Source organism: Macaca mulatta, chromosome 1 (assembly GCF_049350105.2).
Source record: "Macaca mulatta isolate MMU2019108-1 chromosome 1, T2T-MMU8v2.0, whole genome shotgun sequence".
Lineage (NCBI taxonomy): Eukaryota > Metazoa > Chordata > Mammalia > Primates > Cercopithecidae > Macaca > Macaca mulatta.
The window spans coordinates 198,314,345-198,336,041 of NC_133406.1; the positions used below are offsets into that span (position 1 = coordinate 198,314,345).

Consider the following 21,697-nt stretch of genomic DNA (forward strand, 5'->3'; position numbering starts at 1 on the left):
TACATGTTTTCTCGGTTCAAGGTAGGCAGTAGAAACTAATTAGCTTCTGATTTCCAATTACAAATTCGTAGAAGACAGAATTTTGTTGACATAGCTTGAGTGTGGGATCCACCTTTGTTCCCTGGGATCAGAGTCACATAGTTCAGAAATACAGGAACCTACCCCTATAGATGGGAGAGGCAATTCTGAGAGTATGGAGCAGACTTAGCAGACACCCTACGTGGTGGCTACTACAAAAGGAAAACTGGCATTTTGAGAGGAATTGATATTTTGAGCAATGCGGTGTTTTAGGCACTGTGCTACGACTTCATATATTTTAATAGCTACCGTTTAAAAAATGCTTCATACGTTTTAATAGCCACCATTTAAGAAAATACTTTTTTAAAAGTAAAACTGTTAAAATTAAGTACAGTGTAAAGAAGTTTTATCCCCTAAGTTCTCTGAGAGTAAGTTGCCTTCCTGGTTCCCTATCATTAGAATACTTCAGTGTCCCCTTAGTAAATGAGATAGATTGTATTGTGGTTAGGAAGGAAAATGTCTTTGCGGGAACCACACAAGGGGACCCTGTCATCTAAGAGACCCTATGCAAGTTTCTCAGATTTTCCCAATAACATCTTTATAGCAAAAGGATACAGTTCAGGATCACACTTTTCATTTTGTTGCCATGTGTTGGCAACAAAACTCTGGAATAGTTTCTTAACCTTTTATTGACTTTTACGACCTTGACACTTTTAAAAGTTACAGGCCAATTGTATAAAACATCTCTCAGTTTGGGTTTGTCTGATATTTCCTAATGATATTTCCTATTTCAGGTTATGGATTTTTGGCAAAAACAGTACAGAGGTGATGCTCTGTTCTCATCCCATTCTATAAATTGGCATGTTTTCATTTTTTTTCATTACTGATGATGTTCATTTTAATTACGCTATTAGGATGGTGTCTGCCAGGCTTCCTCCCTGTAATGTTACTCTTTCCCCCTTCTGTAATTAATAACCTTAATTTTCATCTCTTGGAGAGGTCCTTTGAAACTATATAAATATTCCATTCCTCATCAAATTTTCAGCGTATTTATTTAGTTATTTATATCAGTATTGCCTCTTTATTCAGTGGGCTTAAATCCATTACTATCATTAATTTGATGCTCAAACCGTCCCTGATTTGACCAGTGATAGCTCCCACTCAAGCTGGCTTCTACATCTCCTAGATACAACCCCATTTGTTCTTTGCTTACTTTCCTGCTTTCTGGAACATACCCCTAAAGAGCCCTGATTTCTTTCAGTGGAAAGTGAAATTCAGAAGCCAAAAGCTGTGCACTAGATGTACTCATGCCATTGGGGTGTTACTGCTCCCAGGCCTTCTCAGTGGAGTTAGGGAGTAAGTTTAAATATAATAATGGGTATATGTATACACACATTACATCTGTATTTATTTCTATATGTATATATCTTTTTTTTGGGGTGGGGACCGAGTCTCACTCTGTCACCCAGGCTAGAGTGCAGTGGTGCAATCTGAGCTCACTGCAGCCTCCCCCTCCCTGGTTCAAGCAGTTCTTCTGCCTCAGCCTCCCAAGTAGCTGGGACTACAGGTGCACACCACCATGCCTGGCTAATTTTTGTATTTGTAATAGAGACGGGGTTTCATCATGTTGGCCAGGCTGAGCTTGAACTCCTGGCCTCAAGTGATCCACCTGCCTCAGCTTCCCAAAGTGCCGGGATTACAGGTGTGAGCCACCGTGTCCGGCCTATATCTATATATCTACATCAATATCTGTATGACCACTAGTCTATACTGTTTGATCCAGATCTAATACAGCACCACAGGGTTCAATCTGATTTACTCCCGTTCCATAATTGCAACTCTCTTTGCTGACAGCTTTCACTTTCATTAGTTTATTTATATGTTAATCAGTTCCCCTGTATGAACAAATCCCTGCTCTCTAACTCCATCCTTTCCACCTTACAGATACCTTCTCCCCCTCCATGGGCTCTGACTCCCCATTCCAGGCTGCCTCTGCTGTGTGGATCCCTTCTCATTTGTGGGGGTTCCGACCCCCGATACCAGGCTGTTTGCCTGCAGGAATGCCCTGCTCACCCTGCTCAGGTCTGACACCGCATTCCAGACTGTCTTTCCTCCAAACTAATGAGAAAAGCACTGGACAAGAAAATACAGCCCAGGTTCTGTTTATCTGTGACACTGGCTAGCTATGGGATTCTGGAAAACTCACCCTAGCCCAAGTCTCATCATCTCTCATCTAGACCACTGCCTACTAACTAGTCTCCCCACATCTTCTCTGGCCTCCCTCCAATCTTGTTTGCATACAGAAATGTGACCCATCACTCCTCTGAATAAAGATCATATTTCTTTTTTTTTGAGACGGAGTCTCGCTCTGTTGCCCAGGCTGGAGTGCAGTGGCTGGATCTCAGCTCACTGCAAGCTCCGCCTCCCGGGTTTATGCCATTCTCCTGCCTCAGCCTCCCGAGTAGCTGGGACTACAGACGCCTGCCACCTCGCCCGGCTAGTTTTTTGTATTTTTTAGTAGAGACGGGGTTTCACCGTGTTAGCCAGGATGGTCTCGATCTCCTGACCTCGTGATTCGCCCGTCTCGGACTCCCAAAGTGCTGGGATTACAGGCTTGAGCCACCGTGCCCAGCCTAAAGATCATATTTCTAAAGCAACCCATGAGGCTGTGCTTGATCTAGCCCTTAGCAGGTTCTCCCACCTCAATTCTATCACCTTGTCTCTCTTGGATTCTTTTCTCCCTCCTTTCCGGTTACACTGACCAGCCTTCTCTCAGTTCCTCAGAAGCATGATGATTTCTTTGTTCGGAAAGGCTTTTCTGTAGCCACTCTCTCTGCTTCTCCTCCTCTTCCCTTCACCGAATTAACTCCTCATATCTTTCAGGTTTCAGCTCAAGGGTGACTACCGCCTTATCTAGAAGCTTTCCCAGGGCTCCAGACCAGGTTGGGTCTCCCTTTTTTTTTTTTTTTTAAGACAGAGTCCCAGTCTGTTGTACAGGCTGGAGTACAATGGCCTGACTTGCTCACTGTAACCTCTGCCTCCCAGGAGCAAGTGATTCTCCCGCCTCAGCCTCCTGAGTAGCTGGGACTACAGGCACACGCCACCATGCCCAGCTATTTTTTGTATTTTTAGTAGAGATAGGGTTTCACTATGTTGCCCAGGCTGGTCTTGAACTCCTGACTTCAAATGATCCACCCACCTCAGCCTCCCAAAGTGCTGGGATTACAGGTGTGACCCACCGCACCCAGCTGGGTCTCTTTTTTAATATACTCATTTAAAGACCTACTCCTTTCTTCTGAGCACTTACTCCATTAATAATTGTATTCATTGATGAGATTATTTAATTGTCTCCCTGCTCCAGTAGACTGTAAGCTCAGGGAGAACTGGATCTGTGTCTGTTCTTACTCATCACGGATGTCTTCATGCTCAGCCCAGTACTTAGCACAGAGAAGGTACTAAAAAAATAATTTCACAGTACCTGAAACCTGGTGAGCACTGTGTAAGTATGTGTTGAATCTGAGTTCTCTTAACAGGATTATTTTAAGGACGAAATGAGTTCAAGTGTAATGACCATGAAAGTGCTTTGAAGTCTGGAAAGTGCTGTCTAAATGGAAGATTTCACTGTAACTCCACAGCCATTGGTTTAAAACCTTGCTAACCTTTTTGGAAGTCTAAAGAAATCACTTTCCTGTGTACATGTTTCTTTCCCATCTTAGAGATTCCTTCAGACTGGAGTGGACAGATAACAGATATTCAGCTTTATTTTTCCTTTTTAGTAAAACTTTGAAATTTTAATCAACTAGAAATGACATTTTCAGTAACACTTCAAGGAGGAGCCACCTACTCATCTTCTCCCACTGTTATCAGCGCTTTGGAAGCAGGAGAGCCTGGGTTCAAATATCAGCTCTTTCTTTACTGGCTGGGTAATCGTGGGCACCAAGCTCTTCCTCACTCAGAGCTTTCACATATATCTCCTTCTGCCTGGGATGCTCTTTCCTTTCTCATACATGGCTGGCTTTTGATCGTCCTTCAGGTGTCTGCTTAAACTGGCCAGGTGTGGTGACTCACACCTGTATTTTCAGCACTTCGGGAGGTCAAAATGGGAGGATCTCTTGAGCCCAGGCATTCAAGATCAGCCTGGGCAATGTAGCAAGACCTCATCTCTAAAAAAAAAAAAAAAAAAAAAGAAATTAGGTGGGCATGGTGGCATGCACTTGTAGTAGTCCCAGCTATTTGGGAGGCTGAGGTGGGAGGATTGCTTGAGCCCAGGAGGTGGAGGCTGCAGTGAGCTAGGATTTTGGTTACTGTGTTCTGTTCATTTCCTTCACAGCACTCATGTTTTGTCTATTTATTGTATGCCTACTTCACTTGATTTTAAGCTTCTTGGAGTCAGGGATCATGTCTCAGTGTGCATTGAGTGTCACGCATTGTGATAATCAGTCAATTAGGTGAATATATGGTTGGTTGAATGAATGAATGAAGTTGCCTCCTCTTTGAATTCCTCATCTGATAATTATTTCACAGGGCTGTTGGCAGACTTAGACCACAGGTGCAAAGGGACTAGCACAATGTCGGGCAAATAACAGGTCTTCAATAAATGCAGATTCCCTTTTCTTCCCCTGGGCACCTCACAGCCACAGCCTTTGACTCAGCTGTGACCGCTGTATGCTGCATTCCTTCACTTTCATCACCAAGTCCTGCAAAATCTTCCCCCATAATATGTCCCAGATCTGCCATTAACCCAGTGTAAGCCTGTGGCCTCACCCTTCAGACAAGTACCACTGGTCTGTAAGTGGCTGTCCTTTCTCAATTCCATGAACTATTAAAATCACCCTAAGGGATAGTATCACTTCCTTTATGTCTTCACCACCTCCACTTCACCCTATGCCTCTCCAGGCAGGCATTGTCCATAAGAGGCAGGCCTGAACTTACACACTCACTGGTCACAAGCTTAGTTCTGACTGTAATCTCATGGGCTAGTAGCAGCCCATTCTTCTCACCTTACTGTCTCTCTCTAGCCTCACAGTTTATTCTCCCAAGTATGCCTTTTCCTTTAGGACTGATGCTTGTTTAGCTGCTGGTTCAGCTGGGCCTTGGAGTTTTCCTTCTTTGGCATTGCCTTCTTGAGTGAGAACTGGATGTTGAAAATTTTAAATTTCCAATATCTATCAATGCTCTGTACCCTTTTTTTTCCCATCTAAACAATCTTAGTTAAGAGTCATTTGCCTCTTCAAATTTGAGAGGACTTCAGTCTAAACCTCATATTTTATAGACAAAGCCTGGAGGGAAGATGTGACTAGCCATGTTCACATGAGCCAGGATCAGGGACTAGGCCTCGTGCTCCTAATCTAGTAGTTTCCCATTTTAGTTTGCCCTTTGACCTTCCATCAGGTAAAGTTACTTAGTTCTCCTTGTAGACTGCTTCCTCTTCATCTCTTTTCCTTTTATTCAGTGATGTAGGGTTACAACTAGAATAAAAGCATGCTTACATATGAACTAGGCCTGACAGGAAGGACACAGAGGAGAAGAGGGTTGGCTTATGAGGGGTTCGTGTCCTTATCTCCTGACCCTTCATTGGTGTGGTTTCTGCTGCAGCAGCTGTCACACCAATGCTTCACCCCCAGAGCACACCTCCTGCCCTGCAGCATGCTGACGTAGTGACTTTCTATTCAGTTCCGACACATTTCCCTAGGAGCCAAGCAGGTAGGCAGGCCTCTGTATGTGTAAAGATGATAGGTAATAAACAAAAAGCTTTAAGTGTCAAGAGTATCTGAATATTAGCAATAAAGGTGGCTTTCCTTTCTCTTACCTTCCACATTACTTAGTAACCGTGTGTTGTCCATTCTACTTCCTGTCTCTTTTGGATTGCCTCCTACTTCGTTCACTGTCTTGTTTCAGGCTCTTAAGCGTGCTTGCCCAAACTGTTTCAGACATCTTCCAGTGAATCTTCTACCTTTATTCCTCCCTTCTGATCCCTCCTCCACATTGGTTTCAGAGGAACTTTCTAAATTTAAATCCGATTCTCTCGCCCTTTTTGAAAATCCTCTAGTTTTTATCCACATGCATCAAGTTCCTTGGCATAACTCACTAAGCCCTCCATGACTTGCCCCCTGCCTACCACCGTAGCCTCATTTTCTGCCACTCTGTCCTTCACAATTTGTGCTCCAGCATCACAGGCCAATACAGTTGGCCCTCCATATTAGCAGTTTCTTCATCTGCCCATTCAAGCAACCATGGATCAAAAGTATTTTTAACAATAACACAATGATTAAAAATGATACAAATAAAAACAATACATGATGTTACTTGTGGGCTTATAAACAAAAAAAGAAAAAATTTAAACTTAAAAAAGACAAATGATATAGTAGAACAACTATTTACATAGCATTTACATTGTATTAGGTATTGTAAGTAATTTAGAGATGATTTAAAGTATGAGGAATGATGTGTATAGGTTATGTGCAAATACTGCACTACTTTATATTAGAGCCTTGAGCATCCTTATATTTAGGTATCTGATGGGGGTTCTGGAACCAAATCCCTGCAGCTATGACTCTGTATAGTTCTATGAACATAACATATTATTTCATATTTCTGTGACATTGCACATGCTGTTACTTCTGCCTGGGATGCTCTCCCTGCCTTATCTACCTGGAAAACTTCTTTTCATCCTCAAAACCCAGCTCAGACTCTGCTTCAGTGTCACTCTCATCTCATCTGTAGAATTAAACATTTCCTATCCTCTGACACTTCCAAAGCTTGTGTTTCTACTGCAATTATACTATATTGTAAATATATTTGTTTTCATGTTGCACGTTGAATCCCCATCACTCAACACAAGGCCTGGCACATAAAGGGTATTAAATATGCATATATATATTTCACAATTGAGGTATAATTCACATATCATAAAATTCACTCTTTTAAAGAACAATTCAGGCCAGACGCAGTGTCTCACACCTATGTTCCCAGCACTTTGGGAGGTCAAGGCGGGTGGATCACCTGATGTCAGGGGTTTGAGACCAGCCTGGCAAACATGGTGAAACGCTTTCTCTACTAAAAATACAAAAATTAGCCTGGCGTGGTGGCGCATGCCTGCAGTCCCAGCTACTTGGGAGGCTGAGGCATAAGAATCACTTGAACCCTAGAGGCAGAGGTTGTAGTGAGCCGAGATCGTGCCACTACACTCCGGTCTGGGTAACAAAGTGAGACTCTGTCAATAAATAAATAAATAAATAAATAGACAATCCAGTGGTTTTAGCACATTCTGTAGGTTGTGCAACAGTCACCATGATCTAATTCCACAACATTTTCATCACTCCTGAAAGAAAGCCTGCAATTGTCAGCAGTTACTCCCTCTTAGTGCCTCCCTTGCATTGGACCCCCTGTGGTTGCTTGGCCACCACTAGTCTACTTTCCGTCTCTATGGATTTGCCTGTTCTGGACATTTCATATAAATGGAATCACATAATATGTGGCCTTTGGTGTCTGGTTTCTTTCACTTAGTGTAGTGTTTTCAAAGTTCACCCACATTATAGCAGGCATCACTACTTCATTCCTTCTTATGACTAATATTCCACTCATGGAGATGGAGATGGAGATGGAGATGGAGATGCCTCCTTTTGTTCATCCACTCATCAGCTGATGGACATTTACATTGTTTCTGGGTTTTTTTTGACTCTTCCAAATAAGCTGCTATGAACATTCCTGTGAGAGTTTTTGTGTGTCAATAAATACTTGAGTCAATGAATACATGAGTGAATGGGTAATGACTCATATTTCCTCTTGTGTTCTTTGACCCGGATATGAATTATAACCTTCTTTTCTGCTTTTGGGCAGGTCTGGGCCGAATCGTTCAGGCTGAAGAATATCTATTCCAAGCCCAGTGGACAGTCCTCAAATCAACTGACTGTAGTAATGCCACCCACTCTTTACTGCATCGGAACCTGGGACTTCTCTATATAGCTAAGAAAAACTATGAAGAAGCCCGTTATCATCTGGCCAATGATGTAAACAAGCTAAGTTATAACACCTGGATATTTCCAAAATCTAAATTATAACACCTGTGTATTTCCAAAGTCTGTTTTATTTTTTTTAAAACTGTGCATTTCTCTAAACCTTTCTGTTTACAACTGATTATTCGGTGGAATGTTAGCCATAACACAATTCTAATAACCTGAGATCAAGCATTTCTACTTCCTAGCTATTCAACCTTGGCCAGGTCACATATTCCTGAAGTTTCAGTTGCCCTGAAGAGTAAAGGGAGGCAAAACAGCACACTCGTTAAGAGAAGGGCTTTGCTGGCCGGGCATGGTGGCTCATGCCTGTAATCCCAGCACTTTGGGAGGCCAAGGTGGGCAGATCACCAGAGGTCGGGAATTTGAGATCAGCCTGACTAACATGGTGAAACCCCGTCTCTGCTGAATATACAAAATTCTCTGGGTGTGGAGGCATGTGCCTGTAATTCCAGCTACTCAGGAGGCTGAGGCAGGAGAATTGCTTGAACCTGGGAGGCAAAAGTTGCAGTGAGCCGGGATTGCACTCAGTCTCCAAAAAAAAAAAACAACAAAAATTAGCCAGGTGTGGTGGTGTGTGCCTGTAGTCCCTGCTGCTCGGGAGGCTGAGGTGGTATGTGCCTGTAGTCCCAGCTGCTCGGGAGGCTGAGGCAGAAGAATTGCTTGAACCTGGGAGACGAGGTTGCGTTGAGCCAAGATCACACCACTGCACCCCAACCTGGGCAACAGAGGGAGACTCTGTCTTAAAAAAAAAAAAAAAGAATTAGCACAACCTCAGATTCCGTAGCCTAGCTTTTTAAACACACACACACACACACACACACACACACACACCCCTTTATTGATATATACCATAAAATTCACCCATTTTATGTATACAATTAAATTATTTTTAGCAAATTTACAGAGTAGTGCAACCATCAGCGCAATCAGGTTTCAGAACATTTCCATTACCCCAAAGAGATCCCATGTATCCATTTGCAGTCATTTCCCATTCCTGCTCCAGCCCCAGGCAACCACTTCCTGGTTCTACAGATTTGCCTTCTCAGGACAGTTCGAACAGACAGAATCATGAGTGGTCCTTTGCCTCTGACCTCTCTCACCTAGCATGATTATTTTGAGATTCATCCATGTCGTTGCATGTATCAATAGTTCATTCCTCTTATTGCTGATTAGCATTCCATTCCTAAATATACCACAGTTTGTCTGTCCATTCATCAGTTGATGGATGTTTTGGTTGTTTCTATGTTTTGTGTATTTTAAATAATGCTGATATAAACATTTATGTACAAGTCTGTGTGGACATTCGTTTCCATTTCCCTTGGGTAGGTACTTAGAAGAGGAATTGCTGGGTCATGTAGTAACTCTATGTTTAATTTTTTTAGGAACTACCAAACTGTTTCCACAGAGGCTGCACCCTTTTACATTCCCACTGGCAATGTGTGAGGGTTTCATTTTCTCCATATCCTTCCCAACACTTTTTATTTTCTGCATTTGATTCTAGCCATCCTAGATGCAGTGATATCTCATTATGGCTTTGTTTTGCATCTACCTAATTACTAACTATGTTAGCATCTATTCATGTGCTTATTTTTCATCTGAATATCTTTTTGGAGAAATGTCAATTCAGATCTTTTGCCCATTTTTAAATTGGAATGTTGTAACAGTTTTTTATATGTATTCTAGATACAAGTCCTTTATCAGATATATGATTTGCAAAAAGAACTCAAGCACTCTCCTTCTTCCTCCTGCTGTAGATTTATTTTGCCAGTTGTGCATTTGGAACAGAGGACATTAGGACTTCAGGAGGCTACTTCCACCTGGCTAATATATTCTATGACCTTAAAAAGTTGGACCTGGCAGACACATTGTACACCAAGGTGAGCTGGGGAATGTGGGAGTTGAGCCTTCACTCTTAGGCTTGGTGTCTTACAACTTGTATTAGACTATTCACGAAAAACATACCATTCATGAGAAAGAGAGGCACAAAGAGATGAAGTGGCTTGCAAGATTATATAGCCTGATACATGATATACTCCATTTTCTTTCTTCCCGTGTCCGCACTACCAAAATAGACTAACCCTTAACATCCATAGGGTGATTAATGAATAATGAAGGATAGGTCAGTAAGAGCCAAACCCTTCAAATAGACTGTTATATGCTGTGTCATACCCATAGCAGCAAGCTAATGTGGGTATATTGAAGTGTGCATTAGAGAAGAAGAGGTTTCCAAGGGAAATCTATTGCTACAAGATCCTGTCAAGGGATCCAAGAACATGAGAAATTTCCGTATTTACATAGAAAAGATTTCATACTGTTTCGAATATATTAAAATGTCATTTGTATCCACATAGTAACACCTCGCTTAGCAGGCAATCATTTGTGTAATAAATGTGTAATACAAACTTTCTGCTGATTGTTGATTCATGTTTTAGACCTGCTTCTGAAAAAGAGGCATTTTGCTGTAGCTTAAAAGCTTTAGAATCAGATAGACCAGGGATTAAATTCTGGCTATGCCACTTAACAGTTCTTACCAGAAGTCATGTGTGATCTGAACTTCTCTGAGCCTCAGTTTATTTACATGTAAAATGGGAAGAATAAGAATAAGAATATTCTTAATATTAATAATAAGAATATTACATTGGGATGTTATGCGGATGTGAAGGTTTCGTGTTGTATGTGCTGCACAAAAGATAAGACCCCACTAGGGCTACCCCAAGATGAGCTGCCACAGGCCGTTTGCATCACTTGTCACACTTACCTTGGTCAGGCCTGTTTGGGCTCCTAGGGCTCCCTCTGCCTCCAGGTACAGTACAAGAGAGAACCTCCAGGTTGTCCAGAAGCCGGGCCAAATGCGCTATTCTCCTCACCTGCCTGGTCCGAAGGCTGAGATCTGGCCTGCTTTTTGTATTACCTTCTCTTTTCCCAACAGGTCTCTGAGATCTGGCACGCATATTTGAACAATCACTATCAAGTCCTCTCACAGGCTCACACCCAACAAGTGGATTTACTGGGCAAACTATTTGAGAATGACACTGGCTTGGGTAAGTGGCAGTTTTCCCTGAAGGCAGAGCAGTGACTTCATCTCACCCAATACACAGACCTCGTCCCTAAGAGGGAAAGCAGCTGTCCCTGTCATGAAGCACACCATTGCCACCTTCCCCATGTTGCTGATGGAGAAAACTGAGACACGGGGATCAAAGAGATTTTACCAGTGTTGGGAAGAATTCAGATCCCTGTCATCACACATAGCCATTCGGGGGTTACTAAGGGACAGATTTAGAGGAAAAAAAGACCCCATCAAAACCCCCTGTGACTTCTGCAGAGCATCCATTTCTTATGTTATCCCTCCAGGGCAGCAGTCCCAATCTTTCTGGCACCAGGGACCTGTTTCATGGAAGACAAGTTTTCCATGGACTGGGGGGTAGGGGAGGAATGGTTTCAGGAGAATTCAAGTGCATTACATTTATTGTGCACTATGTTTTTATTATTATTAATGTATTGTAATATATAATGAAATAATTATACCTTGCATCATAATGTAGAATCAGTGGGAGCCCTGAGCTTGTTTTCCTACAACTAGATGGTCCCATCTGGGAGTGATGGGTGACAGTGACAGATCATCAGGCATTAGATTATCATACGGAGTGCACGACCTAGATCCTTTGCATGCACAGTTCACACTAGGGTTCGCGCTCCTGAGAGAATCTGATGCTGCCGCTGAACTGACAGGAGGTGGAGCTCAGATGGTAATGCAAGCAATGGGGAGTGGCTGTAAATACAGATGAAGCTTTGCTCACCCCCACCACCCCTGCTCACCTCCTGCTGCGCAGCCCGATTCCTAACAGGCCACAAAACAGTACTGGTCCATGGCCTGGGGATTGGGGACTCTTGCTCCAGGACACGTGAGCCAAAGTAGACTCTACACAGAAGTTGCATTGCTGATTTCTTCTGGTGCCTTAGCTTCATGCTTTACTGAACAGTGAGCTGCTCAGTGGCAGGGCCCAACTGGATTAGACTGTATTCCCCAGCGCAGCAAGGGGCTAAATGTTGAATAGTACCATACAGCATCATGCTGTCAGAGACAAAAGACACAGAAGATCCAGTTTCTGCTCAAAAGAGACATACAGTGCAGTTAGAATCTATAGGCAGTAACAAAAGAACATTCCTGTGAGTACAAATTATATTACAAGATGAGTCCCAGAATGAAGAGGTGAGGACAGCTGGGTGGTGTTGAAGAAGGAAGACTCTTTGGAGGTGAGGTTTTGAGCTAAAGTTTAAAAAATTAATAACTGTATTGAATTTTCTCGAATTATGTAAATAGTTCATGTTACAGCTGAAAACTTGGAAATCATAGATATCCAAAGATAGCCAACCTTAACATGATGGTGTATATCCTTTTCATCTTTTTCTCTAAGCTTAGTACTTGTATAAGTGCTTTTAAGTGCATGTAGTAACTTCTCAATAAATGATGACTAAAGTAGGACCAAAAACTACTGGGGAAAATAGTTAACAGACTCTCAGAGGGAAGCATGAAGGTTGTTGCTTATGCATCTTTGGCCTAGACGAGAAGAGTTAAGCTGCTACAGCTGCAAGAAGTCCCTTCCCCCAGTTCTTTCCTCTCAGCTGTAGAGTGGAAGCTAAATTGGACCCAAGGAATCTGCCTGTGACAAATTCTCTGTGTTTGCAAGCCCAAGAGATCTAGAGTTCAGGACTCCGAAAGAGAGAAACCTTAGCAACTTTGGGACCTGTGGGAGTGAGCATATTTTTAGGCTACTCTGATGATGACATGCTAAGCAAAGCTGGAAAGTGGACTGAAACTCCTGCTTCCACGCACATGGAGGGAGTCCTCTAGGTAAAAAACTTGCTGTAATTGGTGCTATTTCCACCAGTGCCCCTGGGAAGGCTTCAGCAGACCAGGCCCTTTAACAGCTGAGTGTTTTTGATGAGGGCAGACTCAGTTGCCAAGAGCCTGTTTTTTCTTTCTTCCGCTTCCAACGCAGATGAAGCCCAAGAAGCAGAAGCCATTCGCATCCTGACTTCAATCTTGAACATTCGAGAATCTACATCTGACAAAGCCCCTCAAAAAACTATCTTTGTTCTGAAGATCCTGGTCATGCTTTACTACCTGATGATGAATTCTTCAAAGGCAAGTTTCCCTAAAAAAGCAACACATCTAAAATGAAGGTAGAAATTCATCTAGTTGAACTCATTTGTGTTTTGCCCAATTCCAATAGCTTTTGCCCTCAGGGCAAGCCCTCACTCCAAGGACGTTCAGATGCTCACGTTTCTCCTGTGTTGAGTCCAGCCTGCATAACGGAAGCTGGATTGTCTTCTTCCCCCGAGGGTTCCCAGGCTTGCATAGACAAAGGGAGTCTGGGGCAGTGCTGGGAAGCCTGCGGGGCAGGAGGGCTCTGGGGAGGCTCGGAGGGATGAAGTAGCAGCTCTAACTCCACTGGGTTACTGAGTTCCCCGTTGCTACGCGGATTCAGACAGAAATGCATTGCCATGAAATGATTCAAAAAGTAACTGTTTTTGAGTACTTTTACATACTAGTTGTTGGCCTAAACCCTTTACTTAATTATCATACTTAATGCTTACACCAACATTGGTAAGGTAGGTATTTTATTATCTCTACTTTACAAACAAGGAAACTGAGGCACTGAGAGGGTCAATTCTTTGCCCAATGTCTTAAAGACAGTAAGTGGCGTATCTCAGGTTTATTGATTTATTGTTTGATTATCTCATTCATTCAAACATTTATTGAAAACCTACCATTTGCAAAGCACTATTCTTGGGACTGGGGATACAGTGGTGATCCATACGTTTCTTATCTCCATGGCACTGGTGTTTTTTGGAGGAGTGGAAATAAACATATGTATGTCTAATATAATTTCAGATAGTAGGAACTGCTATAAAGAAAACTAGGCCAGGCACAGTGTCTCATGCCTGTAATCCCAGTACTTCTGGAGGCCAATCCAGGATGATTGCTTATGTCCAGGAGTTCAAGACCAGCCTGGGCAACATAGTGAGACTCACTCTCTACTAAAAATTAAAAAAAAAAAAAATCAGCCGGGCATAGAGGTGTGCACCTGTAGTCCCAGCTACCTGGGAGGCTGAGATGAGAGAATTACTTGAGCCCAGGAGATTGAGGCTGCAGTGAGCCGTGCTTGTGCAACTGCACTCCAGCCTGGATGACAGAGCAGGATCCTGTCTCAAAAAAAAAAAAAAAAATTAGAAGAAGAAAAAGCAGTAGGCAGGGGAGAGAGAGGAGGCTGGTTGGAGGGAGGCCTTTTTGTGTGGGTGACATGGGAAAATTTAAGACTCCTTTCCTCCCTCCTCCCTGTCTTCTTTTGTTACTTCAGCTAACTTTTACTAAGCACCTGCAGTATACCAGGCCTGGAGGAGCTCACAGGTTATAATAGAGTGTGAGAGTGAAGCCCAGAGCACTGTAGGAGCACAGAGGAAAGGCACTAACCCTCTCTGGGATAGGAGTAGGAATGGGTGAGAAATAGGAAAATATTTCCACTGAACTTTCAAATTTACATTGGACAAAACCTCTTTTCTACAGTGCAATGTCCAGTTTTCCACTGTATACTCAAGGAAGTCGTTACCCCAGGGTGTGTTAGATCTACAAGAGGCCTTAGACAAAAGGCACACATCTATCTATCCATCAAGACTGGCACCTCACTTCCTTCAAGCCGTCACTTGACTCAGCTGTTTTCTTTTCAGTGAAGCGTTCCCTGCTCTCCCTGTCTAAAACTGCAACCCCCCACTACTACCTCTAATGCTTCCTATCCCCTTTCATGCTTTATTTTTTTCCTTAGCATTTATCCCTATTTAAGAGACTATCGTGTTTTACTTAATTGTCTTCTTTATTGTCTTTCTCCTCTACTTCACTGTAAGTTCCATGAGAATAGGAATTTCTGCCTATACTCACAGGACCTGGAACATAGCAACCATTCAATAACTATTTATAGGAAGGAAGGAAGGAAGGAAGAAAGAGAAGAAGGGAGGAAGAAAGAACTGCTTCTTACCAAGTCAAAACTCTGGGCCACATGGCCCCCAGGACCACCCCAGGGTGGTAATTTACTTGTGGCACCTGTCACCTCTATGCCTTCCAGTGATGGCCTCTAGGGCCTGAGTAAAGTCCTACAAAGATCTCACTTTGTTAAGAAGGTATACTTAGTTTGTGCTTAGTTTGTCAAGTCAGGTGGGATTTTTTTCTGGTGCCCTGCTTCCCCGCCCAGTGCACATGTGGCTAGCTGTAAGGGCCCAGTGTGTTTACAGGTTTATCAACAAGAGCGCAGTGGGTGGTGTGAAAAGGTGATGAGTTCTCTCTCATGTTTCTGGAGTTGAGCACAGATGGGGCTTCCCAGTGTTATAGATGGGGCTTCCCAGTGTTATGCTTTCCTGTGATGACTTCCTTTTGTCACTACAATTCTATTTCAGGCACAGGAATATGGCATGAGGGCCCTCAGTCTAGCCAAAGAACAACAGCTTGATGTCCATGAGCAAAGCGCCATTCAAGAGTTATTAAGTCTCATTTCAACTGAAGACCGTCGCATTACTTAGTGACCCATGAGCTCTGCATCAAGGGTTATTCCAGGAGCTACGGAACATCTAATATATTCCAGCCCTGCACAACTGCTTTGAGGTACTGTAGATGGCTGAAGTTTCCACCCTCTTCCCCTGGGATTACACACATAGCTGTTATTTTTTTTCTTACACAGCATATTGTGGGAATATAAAGCTTTAGGCACAGAAATCAGTAAAAACTGTGTTTGTCATGACCTTTGTACTTGATTTATCATGACTTTGTATGAATAATATGTAGTCAGATCACTAATATGGTATTTGTAATTAAACTACAAATAGTTTGTCATTTTCCCAGAAGTCTCCCAATGATGCATGTCTCATACACTTTTGCTAAAGGAAGGGTAAAGGAGGGGGTAGGGAATAAAGCTATATTGGAGCAAAGTTTCTCTATTCTTAATTCTATGCTGGAATTAATTTAGTGTTAATCTGAGGTAGATTGTGATAAAGTACCCATTATAATTCCTAGAGCAATCACTAAGAAAATAACTCTAAATATAGTTAAAAATCAACAAAGGGATTACTATGGTATGCTAGAAAATATCCACTTAAAGAAAAGAAGGTGGGATAGACGAACAAAAAGGACATGAGACACATGGAAAGCAAATAGCAAAACGCAGGCATAAGTTAGACATAAGGGCTTTCTGTGCCAGAGGAGGCCCCTGGGCCTGTCAAGGAGCTTCAGTATGGATTGACTGAGACGTCATTCCAGGGTGGTATCTTTCTTATCTCAGACAATAATTGGAAGCAGACGTGGGCCATCTATACAGTCTAGGGGAGAGGCACTCTGAAAGATCCCCTGTGATGGAGAGGACAGAGGGTGAGCGTAGGACTCAGATATGCCTGAGCTCAAATTCCAGCCCTCTCACATCATTGCTTTGTGACCTTGATCTCCCCATAGCCTCATCCATTACTATTGTAAAATGGCCCAGATGTGGCCACAGCTGTATCAGCTCATCCCATCTTGATGACTCTGGTAATTTAGCATATCCTTTTTTTTCTCCCTTAGTTCCTTTCCAGACTTGCCAAGCAGCATTTTGCTTCGTGAGTAGATCTGCACCCAGGGAGAAGATATGCAGGTCAAGAACCTGTCAGAGAGTTTTATGTTCCTCACTGTAAATTAATTCACTCAGACACATATAATAAAAATAAGTCAGATGGGTCACCCTGTCCCTTCAGGTAAAATCAGCTGGAACCCCGCCCCCCCACCCTTCCATACTTCTGGGCATTCTTATGCTTCTCCAAGATGGCTATGAAGTCCCAGGGGCTTACTTGTCTTTCAGCCATCTCTTGATCTAATTTTCAGCCTCAGATGAATTCTCATTCTCCAGTCAACATTGTGTAGCACTTTATTCTTCTCTTTAAGGACAGAGCCCCTTCTTCTTAGCTCTTAACGCATAACCCCAAATATGAGTCAGCTCTTTCAAATAGACTCTTAATGAAGACTGGAGGGGTAAGGAGGAGGATCAACAACTCTTCAGCAGACAATTTAAAAGAAAATATTAGAACTTACCTCTTCTAAAAACATTCTAAAAAGTCAATTTTATTAGACTTTCACTCTATTCTTTATTCCTTGGCCTCTTTCTGCCTTCTCACTCCTGTCTTATCTATTCTCCTGAATTCCTGTTCATTAATCCTTCTGCATTGAATTAATTTATAAAGTTATTGTTTAAATTTATTGTTTCTTTTTTAAAATTTTTATTTATTATTATTTTTTTGAGATGGAGTCTCGCTGTATCACCTAGGCTGGAGTGCAGGGGCGCAATCTCCACTCACTGCAAGCTCCGCCTCCCGGGTTCACGCCGTTCTCCTGCCTCAGCCTCCCGAGTAGCTGGGACTACAGGTGCCCGCCACCTTGCCCAGCTAATTTTTTGTATTTTTTTAGTAGAGGTGGGGTTTCACCATGTTAGCCAGGATGGTCTCAATCTCCTGACCTCGTGATCTGCCTGCCTCAGCCTCCCAAAGTGCTGGGATTACAGGTGTGAGCCACTGTGCCTGGCCAATTTATTATTTCTATAGACTGATTTACTTCTTGGCTGTAGGCCATAATTTTCTGTTTTTTTTTTCACGCTTAGTAATTTTCAGTTTTTCTTCTTTTCTAACACATGCATTTAAGGCTATAAATTTTACTCTATATACTGCTTTAGCTGATCCCATATATTTTTAAAATGCAGTATTTTATTTTTCTAAATATTTCTTATTTTTTATGACTCATGAGTCACATAGAAATATGATTCTTAATTTCTAAAATAGGAGTTCTAAAACAACTTCTTTGCTATTGATTTCTAGCTTTATTGAGGTTCTATAACATACTGTATATAATTTTGATTTTTAGAAATGTTCTTTATAGAATGTGGTCAATATTTAAGTGTTCTGTGTGTGCTAGAAAATAATGAAGTTATTGGGAGCAGTGCCCCTTAAGTCAAGTTTGCTCATATTTTCAATTCTTGCATATTTTTGCTGACTTTTTGTTCATTTCTAAGAAAGGTATAAAATCTATCCACTAACATTGTGGATTCATCTATTTCTCCTTGTAGTCCTGTTAGTTTCTGCTTTATATATATGTGTGTATATATATTTTATGTATATACATATATTATATATGCATATATAATATACATATATTCTATTATACATATATATAATTATATATATATATATATATTGTTTTGAGACGGAAGCTCACTCTATCGCCCAGGCTGGAGTGGAGTGGTACGATCTTGGCTCACTGCAACCTCTGCCACCTGGGTTCAGGCTATTCTCCTGCCTCAGCCTCCCAAGTAACTGGGATTACAGGCATGTGCCACCATGCCTGGCTAATTTTTGTATTTTTAGCAGAGACCATCTTGGCCAGGCTGGTCTTGAACTCCTGACCTCGTGATCCACCTGCCTCAGCCTCCCAAAGGGTTGGGATTACAGCGTGAGCCACCGCCCCTGGCCTGTTTTTGCTTTATATTTTTTGAGGCTTTGTTATTAGGTGTGTACACATTTAAATATTATATTTTCCTAGTGAATGGAATTTTTTGTATTATGAAGTGTGAGTCTCTTTATCTCTAGTAATGTTTTGGGCCTTAATTTTGATCTCATATTAATATAGCTGCATTCACTTCCTTTGGGGCTGGATTGCTTGTTACCAGCTAGGTGTCATTACCGTTCCCTTCATCATTTAATTCTGCTTCTAAGGGGAAGCTTAGAGCTATAGTTCTCAGTATTCCTCTCCTTTTATGATTCTGGATAAAATTCTGTCAATGAGGACCAACTGCTCAAAATTTGGAAGCTGCATAAGGAACAACCATTTACCTTCCTGCGAATCATCCACTGTTGTTTTCCTGGATGCGGATTTCCTGTGAAAGCAGCTTGTGCCCTTTGCCCCCGATCTTGATCACCCAGCTACTTCAAAGATTGTGTATGCCTCTTATTCTCGATATTAAATAAATTTCTTTATTCAAAATGCCTAGGGAAGTTTCTGTTTTCCTGACTACACCTTGACTGAAACTCTTGATATTTCTTCAGACAACCTTTTACTTCCAAACAATCTGTATCCTTAGAGGTGTTCTCACTATGTTATGAAGGCTGGATTTGAACTCCTGGGGTCAAAAGATCCTTCTGCCCCAGCCCCCTGGGTAGTGGAATTGGAGCAGGCACCACTGTGCCCAGCTCTTAATGTTTGTGATGCATCTCTTGTAAAAATAATATGATTAAGATGTTTTTATATCTGTCATTCTTAAAGAATCATTTAGTCCATTGTTTACACACTAAATGATGTGGGTTTTTAAAAGTTATTGGAGTTTAAATCTATGGTCTGATTTTATGCCTTCTATTTGTTCTGCGTGTTCTGTTTTTTTCTTTTCTTTCTTTTGGATTGATTACATATTTTTTCTCTTTCCATTTCTTCCACTCTGCAAGTTCGTAGTTTATATTCCGTGTTTCTATTCTTTTAGTGATTGCCCCAGAAATCCAAGCATTTGTTTCTTACTTAACAAAATTTAAAGTTATTTAGGAAACCCTCATCCCTGACAATAGAAGGTCTTTAGAATCTTTTAACTACATTTACCTCCCCCCAACTTATACCTTCTTATTATTTATTTCAAATATATCTTAAACTCATGTCATAATTATTTTGTAAAGTCGTCGTATTACTTCTTTTCACATCTCCCATCTTGGCTCACATTACTGATAAATATTTTAGTACTTCCTATAGTGAGGGCCTAAAGATGGCAAATTCTCAGATTTTCTTTCTTTTATTAATTTGAAAGTGTTCTTATTTTGCCCTAATTTTTTTTTTACTCTTCAATGAAAATGTATTTCATTTTTATATATGATTTATTGATGCAGGAAATAATCTCAGTTCTGAACAGCTCTACAAAATGTGGTTTACTTGGCCGGACGCAGTGGCTCACGCCTGTAATCCCAGCACTTTGGGAGGCCAAGGCGGGTCGATCATGAGGTCAGGAGATCAAGCCATCCTGGCTAACATGGTGAAACCCCATCTCTACTAAAAATACAAAAAAATTAGCCGGGCATGATGGTGGGCACCTGTAGTCCCAGCTACTCGGGAGGCTGAGGCAGGAGAATGGTGTGAACCCGGGAGGTGGAGCTTGCAGTGAGCCAAGATTGCACCACTGCACTCCAGCCTGGGTGACAGAGCGAGACTCCCGTCTCAAAAAAAAAAAAAGTGTTTACTTGACCCCAAAGAGTATAAGTAGGTTGAAACGAGCCAGGATTTCTGGTGATGCTGTGGGTTCCCTATAGAGTGTCTCTTATCTTCTCACCTGGTAATCACATCTTTCCTAAGCGTCCTCAGCAGAATTCACAAGGGTGGAGCTGAAGGATCATCTCTGAAAGGCCTGATTAAAATTTTCCACTAGCAAGCACATATGCACTGTTACAAATATATCATATCGTCTATGAATCTTTATTTAACAAAAATTCACTGAGTTGCTGTTCTACGCTCTCACTATATAGCATTTTATCATTGCACTCTATGGCTTTCTGCTCTGCCACAGGGCCTCAGATGACCAAGATTGGAACCAAACTGCTCTACCACCAGAGGCCTTGCCATGTCCCATTACAGATACACATTGTACAAATGAGGTGTCCCTGTTCTCACGATGACTCTGTGAAGTACGACATTTCTCAAACACAATAGGTCACACAAAACAAACAATTGGCAAAGAAAATGCTTCAGAAAAGATGGTGAAGCATTATTTGGATGACAGAACCATGCAATCATTTTGCCAAACAGAAAACATATGTCTTTGCTAATATTCATCAATATCAGTGCAATATGATAGAGATAAATATTTTATATTATGTACATACATACACAAACACACTTTTAATAGCTAATATTTAAATAAGCACTTTTTAAAAGCACATGAACAAGGTTACTATTGGGAGCAGGATGTAAAACCAGGATTGTATATTATAAGCGTTTTCCCATGCACACCTTTTTCAGGATTGTGTATCTCCCAGAACATCTTAATGAACATGGCAAAAAAGAAAAATAAAAGTTTTCAGTGAAAAAAGGTGGTTCATAGTTTAAAAGTCAAGTTTTACCACAAGAAACCAAGTTGGAGGTAAGGGTTGAGGAAGGTAGCAGCCAAGAATGACCACTGTAGTTTTGTTTTATTTTGTGTGTGTGTGGTTTGAGCAAGTGGTTGGCATTGTGCACTCAATTGAGGAGGCCCTGAAAGAGGGGCAGGTTTGTTGGGGAAAGATAAAAACATGAATTCAGCTTTAAACATGGTGAATTTGAGACGCTTATCAGATATTCGAAGAGAGATGAAGGGTGGGCAACTGGATATGCCATCTGACATTAAGAAAAGAAGCCTGGGCCGAGCACGGTGGCTCACACCTGTAATTCCACACTATGGGAGTCCAAGGCGGGTGGATCACCTGAGGTCAGGAGTTCAAGACCACCATGGCCAACATAGTGAAACCCCAACTCTACTATAAATACAAAAAAATGAGCTGGGCGTGGTGGTACACACCTGTGGTCCCAACTACGCAGGAGGCTGAGGCAGGAGAATTGCTTGAACCTTAGAGGTAGAGGCTGCAGTGAGCCG

General features: G+C 41.9%; 1 protein-coding gene across 12 annotated transcripts in view; it reads left to right on the forward strand.

The window, feature by feature from the left end:
* ZMYND12 (zinc finger MYND-type containing 12) overlaps positions 1-16,794 on the forward strand; it is a 25,325-nt gene extending 8,531 nt beyond the window's left edge. For 11 of the 12 annotated variants that reach the window (XM_077961377.1, XM_077961388.1, XM_077961407.1 and 8 more), the window contains 5 exons: positions 7,858-8,027; positions 9,791-9,913; positions 10,966-11,077; positions 13,037-13,182; positions 15,486-16,013. In XM_077961377.1, the coding sequence (XP_077817503.1) occupies positions 7,858-8,027; positions 9,791-9,913; positions 10,966-11,077; positions 13,037-13,182; positions 15,486-15,608 (674 nt within the window). In that variant the 3' untranslated portion in view covers positions 15,609-16,013. Of the gene's footprint in view, positions 1-7,857; positions 8,028-9,790; positions 9,914-10,965; positions 11,078-13,036; positions 13,183-15,485; positions 16,014-16,638 lie in introns of those variants that run through there. The other variant, XR_013403328.1, reaches the window with a different exon arrangement.
* Positions 16,795-21,697: the final 4,903 nt, after the last annotated feature.